This window comes from Rana temporaria, chromosome 2 (genome assembly GCF_905171775.1).
Source record: "Rana temporaria chromosome 2, aRanTem1.1, whole genome shotgun sequence".
Taxonomy (NCBI): Eukaryota; Metazoa; Chordata; class Amphibia; order Anura; family Ranidae; genus Rana; species Rana temporaria.
Window position 1 is genome coordinate 32,520,282 of NC_053490.1, and position 13,732 is coordinate 32,534,013.

General features: G+C 49.0%; 1 protein-coding gene across 2 annotated transcripts in view; it reads right to left on the bottom strand.

Annotated features, from left to right (window-relative positions):
* The window catches only part of UVRAG (UV radiation resistance associated), a 162,029-nt gene extending 151,029 nt beyond the window's left edge, over positions 1-11,000 (bottom strand). The window contains exon 1 of one of the 2 annotated variants that reach the window (XM_040340027.1): positions 10,658-11,000. In XM_040340027.1, coding sequence (XP_040195961.1) covers positions 10,658-10,801 — 144 coding nt within the window. In that variant the 5' untranslated portion in view covers positions 10,802-11,000. The remainder of the gene's footprint in view (positions 1-10,657) is intronic. The other variant, XM_040340026.1, reaches the window with a different exon arrangement.
* Positions 11,001-13,732: the final 2,732 nt, after the last annotated feature.

The window sequence follows — 13,732 nt, forward strand, 5'->3', positions numbered from 1 at the left end:
TGAGGGGAAGCTCTGCCGATTTTATCATCCAATCATGTGCAAGCTAAAATGCGGTTTAATTTTCCTTGCATGTCCCCCTCGGATCTACAGCGACTGCACTTCCAAGTGCACTTGGCCTTTAGTAAATAACCCCCACTGTGTGAATCTATCAGCAATCACCGCGGGTAATCTCTGGTTGTGCCAAGAGCAGTAAGTAGCTGAGGCTGCAGGCGACCGGTCATTTTAGTGAATGGGGCCAGAGGATTCCTGCCGCTACCAATCACACCGGCTCCAATCACCAATGTGTCAAACTCTCTGAGAGGCCAACAACTACTGCAGCTGGAAGGTGCACCTAGCAATACTTGCATATAGGGCAGTATATGTCCAGGGGCACAATATGGCCACTAGATGGAGCCGAGTACGACAGAAAATAAGCATTTGTTTGTAACCCCCCAAAAAAAAAAAAAGGATCGTGCATTTTATTATAATTTGACCCCCTGTATCACCTGAAATACCTGGTTGATCCTGTCTCATTGTGCCCTCCCAATGTAAACGGACCACGGTACATCATGGCTGCTGAGCCCTGCCCCTGTGATCAGTTTACATGCCTCTGTCATCCGCAGCTCTCCTCTCTCACCCAATCCCACCTCTCCCTGCCTGTCAGCTCCTTCCACTCCACGACCCCCCCCCCCCCTGCTAGTAAAATAATAGTGCAATTGTTCTGCAATCTACTTCTCCAGATAAAACATGTGCCCCACTGTATGTCTACCTTATATCTCCCACTCTTCCTCTTCTCCCGACATCACAGAACACCTTTGGGATGAATTAGAGCGGAGACTGTGAGCCAGACCTTCTCGCCCAACATCAGTGCCTGACCTCACAAATGCGCTTCTGGAAGAATGGTCAAACATTCCCATAGACACACTCCTAAACCTTGTGGACCACCTTCCCAGAAGAGTTGAAGCTGTTATAGCTGCAAAGGGTGGTCCAACTCAGTATTGAACCCTACAGACTAAGGCTGGGAAGCCATTAACCACTTAGGACCCCTTCATGCCAATGAACGTCGGCAGAATGGCACGGCTGGGCACATCAACGTACCTGTACGTTGCCCTTTAAGCCCAGCCGTGGGGGCGTGTGCACGCGACCCGGTCCGAAGCTCCACGGCCACAGAACTCGCGGACCTGATTGCCGCTGGAGTCCCGCGATCGGTCCCCGGAGCTGAAGAACGGAGAGAGCTGTGTGTAAACACAGCTTTCCCATTCTTCACTGATCGATCGTGTGTTGCCTTATATAGGGAATCACAATTGATGACGTCACACCTACAGCCACACCCCCCCTACAGTTGTAAACACACATGAGGTCACACAACCCCATCAGCGCCCCCTTGTGGTTAACTCCCAAACTGCAATTGTCATTTTCACAGTAAACAATGCATTTTAAATGCATTTTTTGCTGTGAAAATGACAATGGTCCCAAAAATGTGTCAAAATTGTCCGAAGTGTCTGCCATAATGTCGCAGTCGCGAAAAAAAAATTGCCGATCACCGCCATTAGTAGTAAAAAACTAAAAATAAAAATGCAATAAAACTATCCCCTATTTTGTAAACGCTATAAATGTTGCGCAAACCAACCGATAGATGCTTATTGCGATTTTTTTTAACCAAAAATAGGTAGAAGAATACGTATCGGCCTAAACTGAGGGAAAAAAACATTTTATATATTTTTGGGGGACATTATAGCAAAAAGTAAAAAATATTGATTTTTTTTTCGAAATCGTCGCTCTATTTTTGTTTATAGCGCAAAAAATAAAAACCGCAGGGGTGATCAAATACCACCAAAAGAAAGCTCTATTTGTGGGGAAAAAAGGACGTCAATTTTGTGTGGGAGCCACGTCGCACGACCGCGCAATTGTCAGTTAAAGCAGCGCAGTGCCGAATCGCAAAAACTGTCCGAGTCCTTTAGCTGCCTAAAGGTCCGGGTCTTAAGTGGTTAAAGTTCATGTGTGTGTGTAAAGGCAGGCGTGGGCGTCCCAATACTTTTGACAATATAGCATATTTATATCTAGACACACACAAGGGTTATTGAAAAAATTCCACGCACACACTTCTTCTCCAAGTAAGAGAAGTCAATTGAATAGACCAAACCAACTAACCACTACTGAAAACCTCATAGAAGCTATTTGCGAAATAAAGTTGCATAACTGAACGGGAGACAGAGATGTGATGTAACCTCATACAGTTACACAACGGAACATCCAGACATTTAAAAACAAAAGAAAAGACATCAATAGCCAAAACTTTTTTTTTCCCCTAGTTTGAGAGGGAAAAAGGATAGAAAAAGGGAGAAAGGATAGAAAAAGGGAGAAAGGATAGAAAAAGGGAGAAAGGATAGAAAAAGGGAGAAAGAATAGAAAAAGGGAGAAAGAATAGAAAAAGGGAGAAAGAATAGAAAAAGGGAGAAAGGATAGAAAAAGGGAGAAAGGATAGAAAAAGGGAGAAAGGATAGAAAAAGGGAGAAAGGATAGAAAAGGGAGAAAGGATAGAACCCCTGGCAGGTATTACTGCTATCCTGGGCTCCTTTAGAGAGATTTCTCCTCACTTCTGATCTTGGCGACACCTTTTCTAGCAGACAGGAGATGCGCCTGCACGGCACGCAAAGCGGGTCTAATGCAGCCTTTTGCATTTAAATGCATGGGCTTGTATAATGCTTACCCACTTGTCGACCGGCTCGTGCACATTTACGTCGGCATAGTGGTTCGTTACCGCAAAACGATGTACCCGTACGTCGGCCCCTTTAACCACTTAAGACCCGGACCTTTAGGCAGCTAAAGGACCCGGCCAGTTTTTGCAATTCGGCACTGCGTCGCTTTAACTGACAATTGCGCGGTCGTGCGACGTGGCTCCCAAACAAAATTGACGTAATTTTCTTCCCACAAATAGAGCTTTCTTTTGGTGGTATTTGATCACCTCTGCGGTTTTTATTTTTTGTGCTATAAACAAAAATACAGCGACAATTTTGAAAAAAAATGCAATATTTTTTACTTTTTGCTTTAATAAATATCCCCTAAAAAATATATATATATATATATATATATATAAAAATCCTCAGTTTAGGCCGATACGTATTCTTCTATTTTTGGTAAAAAAAAATAAAATAATTCGCAATAAGCATTTATCGTTTGGTTTGCGCTAAATTTATAGAGTTTACAAAAACCCTAATCCCACCAGTGCCGAATCCCTAACCCCGCATCCAATAGTTCCAAATCCCTAACCCTGCTCCCAATAGTCCCAATTCACTAACCCTAATCCAGCTCCCAATAGTCCCAAATTCCTAACCCTAACCCTGGGAGCGGGATTAGGGTTAGAGTTAGGGATTTGAGACTATTGGAAGCGGGGTTAGGGAATTGGGACAATTGGAAGTGGAGTTAGGGTTAGGGAATTGGGACAATCGGAAGCGGGGTTAGGGATTTAGGACTATTTGGAGCGGGGTTAGGGTTAGGCCCCTTTCACATTGGGACGTTTTTCATGCGGTACAGCGCTAAAAATAGCGCTGCTATACCGCATGAAAAATCATGCCCTGTACTCTTCAATGTGAAAGCCCGAAGGCTTTCACATTGAAGCGATGCGCTAGCAGGAACGCTCCAAAAGTCCTGCTAGCCGCATCTTTACCGCGGTATAGGAGCGGTGTGTTCACCGCTCCTATACCGCGCCTTCCCATTGAAATCAATGGGAAAGCGCGGTAATACCGCTGTAATACCGCCGCAACACCGGCGGTATTAACCCTTTTTCGGCTGCTAGCGGGGGTTAAAACCTCACCGCTAGCGGCCGAATATCGCGGTAAACACGATGGTATAGCCGCGCTACAAATAGCGCGGCTATACCGTCACCGCGGCTGACGCTTCAGTGTGAAGCCAGCCTTAGGGATTTGTGACTATTAGGAGCAAGGTTAGGGATTTGTGACTATTGGGAGCGGGATTAGGGTTAGTGAATTAGGACAATAGGGAGCAAGGTTAGAGTTAGGGATTTGGGACTATTGGGAGCGGGATTAGGGTTAGTGAATTAGGACAATAGGGAGCAAGGTTAGAGTTAGGGATTTGGGACTATTGGGAGCGGGATTAGGGTTAGTGAATTAGGACAATAGGGAGCAAGGTTATAGTTAGGGATTTGGGACTATTGGGAGCGGGATTAGGGTTAGTGAATTAGGACAATTGTGACTATTGGGAGCGGGATTAGGGTTAGTGAATTAGGACAATAGGGAGCAAGGTTATAGTTAGGGATTTGGGACTATTGGGAGCGGGATTAGGGTTAGTGAATTAGGACAATTGTGACTATTGGGAGCGGGATTAGGGTTAGTGAATTAGGACAATAGGGAGCAAGGTTATAGTTAGGGATTTGGGACTATTGGGAGCGGGATTAGGGTTAGTGAATTAGGACAATTGGGACTATTGGGAGCGGGATTAGGGTTAGTGAATTAGGACAATAGGGAGCAAGGTTAGAGTTAGGGATTTGGGACTATTGGGAGCGGGATTAGGGTTAGTGAATTAGGACAATTGGGACTATTGGGAGCGGGTTTAGGGTTAGTGAATTAGGACAATTGGGAGCGAGGTTAGGGTTAGGGATTTGGGACTAGGATATAGATACATACGTTGCAATGCTCATCCGAGTGTAATTTCTGAACTTGTCTGGGTGCGCTCTCAAGTCCTCATATAGCAATACAAATTGTCCACTTGAGGTGTGTGCTTGGAGGATGGGATGAACCCAATAGCGACGTTTCTGCCTCGATACTCCCAATAGAGTAGCACAAACAACAACAAAAAGCTCCATAAACTCCATCTTCTTTCTGTACCTTCTTCTCACCAGAGAGTAAACAGGAAGTGATGTAGAGAGGTGGGGTTGTCCTTTGACGCCCATGCTTCAATAACGCTTGTAAAACGCTGTTAAAACGCCTGCAGCGTCGCGGTAATTTTACTGCGAATGCGGTAAAATAGCGGTGTTTTACCGCTATTTTAACGCTCCGCTATAGGCGTTTCCAGTGTGAAGGGGCTCTAAGGGGGTAAATCTTCCAGCATCTGAAAGCAATGGCCATATACATGGGCCACAGGAGTGACCAGTAAGCCTCAGAAAGACGGATGACAGGGGATCTAAAACTGTAAAGTTCAAACGGCACTTTTTATGTCTTTATATGCAAGAGGCCGATATTACATCATTCTACTCATCTATTCCGAGTTCAATATTCCCAATAAAACATTAAGCCGGCGGAGCGCTGGCAGAGCAGAGCACAGGCAGCTGGGAGAAGTTATCCATTATTCATTGTGTATCTTGTAATGTTGGCATCGCTGGCAATGGGTACAAGAGAGATGTACAGTCAGCAGCATGGTGCCCCAGATAGATCTAGAAGCACGTCGTAGTCACACTGCCGGGGGGAAATGAGGCAGCAGAACTACCTGTAGTAGTAAACACCGACCATACAAAGAGTACCAGTCATTCCCTGAATAATGTCATCAGCCAGTCCCACCAGATGAACCCATCTGCATCACCACAACACGCCACAGCTGTGATACCCAACACAAAGCACAGTGATTATTATCACAGAGAGCAATTCAGATAAGAGGCCTGCAAGAAGAACTGCTTCAGTCTGCAGTATAATGATTACTTCTAAAACAAAAACTCAGTAATGGGAAGTTAAAGTGATTGTAAATGCAAAAAAAAAAAAAAAAAAAAATGTTTATACGTACTTGCTCTGTGCAATCCTCTGCCACTCCTGGCTCCTCCTCTTCCCGGTGTGCTTCTTACGGTGGCACACCTTTGGGGGCTCAATCCTGAGCCGTGCTACCTATGTCTACTATAGACACAGACAGCGAGGCTCTGCCCGCCCCCAGTTCTGTAAGGACTACATATCCCATGGTATCTTGCTGCCTACAAGCAGTGATTACTGTGCTGACTCTGCCTCCTGAAACTCCTCCCCTTAGCTCCTCTGTAGTCCAAAAGGCAGGCTCTGTGAAATGTGTGACACAGCAGTGCCTACTCACAGGACGTAGTAGACATAAAGACCTCAGATCTCATATTTGGACTTAAAGGGGTTGTAAAGGTTCATTTTTTATTTTCTAAATAGGTTTATTTAAGCTAGTGCATTGTTGGATCACTTACCTTTTCCTTCCATTTCCCTTCTAAATGTTTTTTATTCTTTGTCTGAATTTCTCACTTCCTGTTTCTGCTCAGTAAGCTTTCCACCATCATCCGAGCAGTGGAAATTCAGTCAGAACAGCTTACTGAACAGGAAGTAAGAAATTCAGACAAAGAAAAAAAAAACATTTAGAAGGGAAATGGAGAGAAAAGGTAAGTGAACCAACAATGCACTAGCTTAAAGGAACCCATTTAGGAAAAAAAAAACGAACCTTTACAACCCCTTTAAATGCAATAAAAAAAAAAAAAGTCCCTATAACCACTTAAGGACCGCCCCACAACAATATATATACGTCCTCTTTAAGAGCCCAGCCAAAGCTCCGTGACCGCATGCCCGCGGGACCCGATCGCCGCCGGTGTCCCGCGATCGGGTTACAGGAGCTGAAGAACGGGGAGAGGAGTGTAAACAAACCTTCCCTGTTCTTCTCTGTGGCAGTGTCAGTGATCGTCTTTTCCCTGATATAGGGAACGACAATCACTGACGTCACACGTCCAGCCACGCCCCCCTACAGTAAGAAACACACATGAGGTCACACTTAACCCCTACAGCGCCCCCTAGTTGGTAACCCCTTCACTTCTATTTTCACAGTAATCAGTGCATTTTTATAGCACTTTTCGCTGTGAAAATGACAATGGTCCCAAGAATGTGTCAAAAGTGTCTGATGTGGTACCACCATAATGACGCAGTCATGAAAAAAATAAAAAAAATAAAATAAAAATCGCTGATCACCGCCATTAGTAGTAAAAAAAAAATTATATATATATAAAAATGCCATAAAACTATCCCCTATTTTGTAAACGCTATAAATCTTGCGCAAACCAATCGATAAACGCTTATTGCAATTTTTTTTACCAAAAATAAGTAGAAGAATACGTATCGGCCTAAACTGAGGAAAAAAAATGTTTTTTTATATATATATTATTTGGGGGATATTTATTATAGCAAAAAGTAAAAAATATTGATTTTTTTTTCAAAATTGTTGCTCTATTTTTGTTTATAGTGCAAAAAATAAAAACCGCAGAGGTGATCAAATACCACCAAAAGAAAGCTCTATTTGTGGGGAAAAAAGGACGCCAATTTTGTTTGGGAGCCACGTCGCACAACCGCGCAATTGTCAGTTAAAGAGACGCAGTGCCGAATCGCAAAAAGGGGCAAGGTCCTTAACCTGCATAATGGTCCGGGTCTTAACCGGTTAAGACGTATGGGTGGAAGTGACGTTTTGACGTCGCTTCCGCCCTGCTATGGTATGGAGATGGGTGGGGGCCATCTTTCCCTCACTCATATCCATACCCAACAGGACACAGGACCCGATCGCCTCTGCCGCTACAGACAGCTCCGGTAAGCGGCGGAGGGCGCGGGAGAATGGCGAGAGGGGAGGCCCTCTCCCGCCGCCTATAATGGCGATTCGCCGCAGAGACCACCTTTACTGTAAACAGGACCGGCCACTGAAAAGATGGATATCTCGGTTTTGGCAGCAGCTGCTTCTGTTACCGAGAGAGCACTGGGCACTGGTAATATAAATCACATGTACCTTATACAGCAGTATTGTAGATAAATAATGCAAGTGGGTCAGTTATGTGACCTGTGTGTGCACCCTGACTAGAATTCCAGAGAAACAGCATTGAGTAAGAGGCTTATGAAAGATAAAATTTGTTGGCGATTATAGAAGCATTTTTTTTTTAACTAAAAGATAGATTGCAGATTTACATGGTGGATATGAATAAAGGGTAAAAGTGATACTAAGGCCCCATACACACGATAGAATCCATCCGCTGAAAAATCCCAGCGGATAGATCCCCTGGTGTGTACAATCCAGCGGATCTGTTTCCGCGGATATTTATCCCCTGGGATGGATTTCCAGCAGATAAATATTTGATGACATGCTATCAAATCTATCCGCTGGAATCCATCCCAACGGATGGATCCGCTGGTCTGTATAGACTCACCGGATCCATCCGTCCGAAGGGATCCCCCGCATGCGTCGTAATGATTCGACGCATGCGTGGAATTCCTTATATGACAGCGTTGCGCACGTCGCCAGAGGATTTCGGCGCGGATTTCGATTCGATGGTGAGTACACTCCATCGCATGGAAATCCGCGCAAATCCTCGAGAGGATTTATCCGCGGATACGGTCCGCTGGACCGTATCCGCGGATAAATTCTCTCGTGTGTATGGGGCCTAAGGCTCGGTACACATATGAGCCACGTGTGGCTCCCAGAAGGGGCCCGGTACATGCTGGTTCAGTTTCGGGTCCGACTTCTGAAAAAAAAATGTTGCTCCTGAAAACGGACCAAAAGGCGCACAGCGCTTTTCTGCAAAACGCACTGACCTGCTGTGGAGATATGTAAACTGACTCCACAGAGAGTCATGGATAGACGCTGGTAGGCCTCCTCGTGATAAAATATTTTTTTGCCATACTGGTGGCTAGTGAGGCTGCACTGCAGAACACTGGTGGCGCTGCAGTGGTGCAGATGGCACTGGTGGGCACAGATGAACACTGATTGGCACAGATGAACACTGATGTGGCACAGATGGGCACAGATGTAACAAATAGGGGCACTGCTGGGCACTGTTTAGCACTCACGTTTTGTCGCTTATCTCTCTCCTCTTCTCACGCTGCAATGGTGTGAGGAGAGAGATGACCTGCAAATGACCCATGTGCCCTAGTTTGTTTACATTTGTGATCATTGGACGGCGCGATCACCTGGTAAATAGCCGCTTTAATTGGCCCTTTACCGCGATCGTTGTTGCCGCGGGCTGCGGCGCGGTTAACGATTCTCTGGGAGGACGTCCATGGACGTCCTCCCAGAGTTAAGCAACCGCCTTGTTGCCGTATTTCGGCTGTAAGGCGGTGATTAACAAGCAAAAAAAAAAACACAGAAAAATGGTTTTGACAGTGAAAGGGTTAAAAATGGCTGTTTGTAATTTTTTTTCCCTTAAAGAGATACTATAAAGTTTTGATTCTTTGTCACACCCGCTAAGCGTTATCCTGACTTACTGTTACCTACAGTGACAATGGTCACCGGGACAATCAGCGAGGGGGAATAAAAATAAAAAACACTTTCCAAAAGGTTTCCAAATTGTATTCTACTAAATCCGGAGAAAAAAAAAAAAATTAAATATGTTTGCCTTCATACACACTTATAAAGTTTATACATTCCTTGCCTACACCTCCCATGACTACTAGTGATGACTTTCCTTGAGTCACATGACCTCAGTAATCCAATGAGAATCCTCCTTAGTAGACCCGGATGAAGGATTCTGCTACAATGCAATTCTTCTGGAGAGAGAATTATTTTGTTGCGGACCGGTCACAGAAAGTCGGCATATTGTGGGAATTCCTCCACACGGGTGACCCCCGGCTCACATATTGAGGTCAGCGTAGTCACAGCGCTGTTCAGAGGTGGAAGCAGGGCTCTGTATGTTTGGACATGTAGGGAGAACGCCCCCCGGGACCCCCAACACACAGACATATACAGAGAGGAGATCATCTATAAGACACATGTAGAATGAGAGGAAACGCTCAGGAAGGTGTGATGTCATCAGGATATGAAGAGGAATCAACATTATGGAGGAAGAATTACCGACTCAGCAAAACTCTGCAAATCTCCCAAGACTGTCATAGGAGGTCTGTGTGATAGAGGAGGAGACTGGGAATAGGGACATCACCCCGCCATACCCACAATGCCCAGACATGAGGGGGGCACGGTTACCCACACTGCCCGGAGATGGAGGGCACGTTACCCACACTGCCCAGGGGTACCTTACCCACAATGCCCAAAGATGTGGGGGCACAATACCCAAAATGGCCTGCAGGCACGTTACCCACAATGCTCAACAATGGGGCACATTACCCACAATGCCCGCAGATGGTAGGGGGACTTTACCCATAATGCTCGGAGATGGGGGGGCACTTTACCCACAATGCCAGGGGGCACCTTACCCATAATGCTCGGAGATGGGGGGCACTACCCACAATGCCCAGGCATGGAAAGCACATTACCCACAATGCCCGGGGGGACGTTACCCACAATGCCCAGCAATGGGGGGGCACATTACCCACAATGCTTAGAGATGGGGGGCACATTACCCACAATGCCAGGGGGCACGTTACCCACAATGCCAGGGGGCACATTACCCACAATGCCAGGGGGCACATTACCCACAATGCCAGGGGGCACATTACCCACAATGCCAGGGGGCACATTACCCACAATGCCCAGAGATGGGGGGCACGTTACCCACAATGCCCTGTACAGTCAGTACACAGTGGGGGTACACATTGGAGGGGAGGGCTCAGGGGGGTATACACTGCAGGGGTGGGGGTACACATTGGAGGGAGGGGGGTATACATTGCAGGAAGGGGGCTCAGGGGGGTACACATTGGAGGGATGGGGGGTACACATTGGAGGGGTGGGGGGTACACATTGGAGGGAGGGGTCTCAGGGGGGTACACATTGGAGGGGGGGTACACATTGGAAGGGGGGGTCTCACCTGCTGTGTGTGGAGCTCTACATGCAAAGATCGGGATACAGCTGCAGGCCCGGCCACCATCCCGACCCCAGGATGCATGGACCCCGGAGCCAGTACCGGCATAGCATCCCTGGCGCTCCCCCTCACCGGGCCCGGTAAACTCATGGCGGACAGAGCGCTGTTCCTCCTTCTCCTCTTCTCACGGACTGGAAGCCGCTTCCTTCCGGGTCCGCAGCGCGCGCCGCTCCCGCACACGTGACGCGGGGATCAGATTAGGCGCGCGCACACCCCGGACTCCTCAGCACCTTCGGAGCGCGCCCCCGCTCACAGGGGCCCAGATAGCCCCGCCCCACCTCAGGCTGGTCCTGGCTGACACCTCGCCTCCAAAGAAACTCGATGCATGTATCCTATGGCTCAGCCCCGCCTTCATTCATCGTAGAGGCGTGTCCACAACATTTCCTATTTACCCAACGCAGGCAAATGGCAAATCCTTGCCATCGCGGCCAGTGACGTGTTTTACTGGGCTGTCCTCTGCTTATGATTGGCTAGAGTCGTTGTCACTCTGTCTTTGGGAAGCCTGACGCCGAACTTGTATTGGTTTTCAGAGCTCACAATTAGAACAATGGGGCGTGGCTTGAAACTTTTCTATTTACCTTAGCCCAGCGTACATGAACGCGACACATAGGCTCCGCCTCCCGCCGTGTAATTGGCTCGTCGTTCCCACGGTCACTAAGAGGCGGGTTTAGGATTGACAGGCACTGAGCCCCGCCCACTGCTGCTGCCTAGCAGCCTTCAGATTGGCTTGTTTTTTCTTTCCCCCTCCCTGACGAAATACACTGTATACAGTTCTGTGCAAAAGTTTAAGACCCCCTTTCACACTGAGGCGATTTTAAGTCGTTTTAGCGCTAGAAGCGGCCTCTAAGACCCCTTTCACACTGGAGAGCATTGCAGGCGCTATAGTGTTAAAAATAGCGCCTGCAATCCGCCCTCAAACAGCAGCACCATTGTCCCCAGTATGAAACCCCCAGAGGGCTTTCACACTGGAGCGGTGCGCTAGCAGGACGGTAAAAAAAGGTCTTGAAGCGGAGTGTTTATCGCTCCTCCACCGCTGCTGCCCTTTGAAATCAATGAAAACAGCCTCACATCCATTTCAGCGCAACTTTACGGTACGGTTCCAAAAGTCTTTTTGGGCGGGTTGGAAGGAGCATCTTTGGGGTGGGTTGGGAGGAGCATCTTTGGGGCGGGTTGGGGGGAGCATCTTTGGGGGCGGGTTGGAAGGAGCATCTTTGGGGCGGGTTGGAAGGAGCATCTTTGAGGCGGGTTGGAAGGAGCATCTTTGGGACGGGTTGGGGGGAGCATCTTTGGGGGCGGGTTGGAAGGAGCATCTTTGGGGGCGGGTTGGAAGGAGCATCTTTGAGGCGGGTTGGAAGGAGCATCTTTGGGACGGGTTGGAAGGAGCATCTTTGGGTCGGGTTGGAAGGAGCATCTTTGGGGCGGGTTGGGAGGAGCATCTTTGGGGTGGGTTGGAAGGAGCATCTTTGGGGCGGGTTGGAAGGAGCAACTTTGGGGCGGGTTGGAAGGAGCATCTTTGGGGCGGGTTGGAAGGAGCATCTTTGGGGCTGGTTGGGAGGAGCATCTTTGGGGTCGGGTTGGAAGGAGCATCTTTGGGGCGGGTTGGAAGGAGCATCTTTGGGTCGGGTTGGAAGGAGCATCTTTGGGGCGGGTTGGAAGGAGCATCTTTGGGGCGGGTTGGAAGGAGCATCTTTGGGGCGGGTTGGATGGAGCATCTTTGGGGGCGGGTTGGGAGGAGCATCTTTGGGGGCGGGTTGGAAGGAGCATCTTTGGGGCGGGTTGGAAGGAGCATCTTTGGGGCGGGTTGGAAGGAGCATCTTTGGGGCGGGTTGGAAGGAGCATCTTTGGGGCGGGTTGGGAGGAGCATCTTTGGGGCGGGTTGGGAGGAGCATCTTTGGGGCGGGTTGGGGGGAGCATCTTTGGGGGCGGGTTGGAAGGAGCATCTTTGGGGTGGGTTGGAAGGAGCATCTTTGGGTCGGGTTGGAAGGAGCATCTTTGGGGTGGGTTGGAAGGAGCATCTTTGGGGCGGGTTGGGAGGAGCATCTGGAAGGAAGGAGCATCTTTGGGGCGGGTTGGAAGGAACATCTTTGGGGCGGGTTGGAAGGAGCATCTTTGGGGCGGGTTGGATGGAGCATCTTTGGGGGCGGGTTGGGAGGAGCATCTTTGGGGGCGGGTTGGGAGGAGCATCTTTGGGGCGGGTTGGAAGGAGCATCTTTGGGGCGGGTTGGAAGGAGCAACTTTGGGGCGGGTTGGAAGGAGCATCTTTGGGGCGGGTTGGGAGGAGCATCTTTAGGGCAGGTTGGGAGGAGCATCTTTGGGGCGGGTTGAAAGGAGCAACTTTGGGGCGGGTTGGAAGGAGCATCTTTGGGGCGGGTTGGAAGGAGCATCTTTGGGGCGGGTTGGAAGGAGCATCTTTGGGGCGGGTTGGAAGGAGCATCTTTGGGGCGGGTTGGAAGGAGCATCTTTGGGGCGGGTTGGGAGGAGCATCTTTGGGGCGGGTTGGGAGGAGCATCTTTGGGGCGGGTTGGAGGAGCATCTTTGGGGCGGGTTGGGAGGAGCATCTTTGGGGGCGGGTTGGGAGGAGCATCTTTGGGGTGGGTTGGAAAGAGGAACTTTGGGGCGGGTTGGAGGAGCATCTTTGGGGCGGGTTGGAAGGAGCATCTTTGGGGCTGGTTGGGAGGAGCATCTTTGGGGGCGGGTTGGGGGGGAGCATCTTTGGGGGTGGGTTGGGAGGAGCATCTTTGGGGCGGGTTGGAAGGAGCATCTTTGGGGCGGGTTGGAGGAGCATCTTTGGGGCGGGTTGGAGGAGCATCTTTGGGGGGGGTTGGAAGGAGCATCTTTGGGGCGGGTTGGAAGGAGCATCTTTGGGGCGGGTTGGAAGGAGCATCTTTGGGGCGGGTTGGAGGACCATCTTTGGGGCGGGTTGGAAGGAGCATCTTTGGGGCGGGTTGGAGGAGCATCTTTGGGGCGGGTTGGAAGGAGCATCTTTGGGGTGGGTTGGAAGGAGCATCTTTGGGGTGGGTT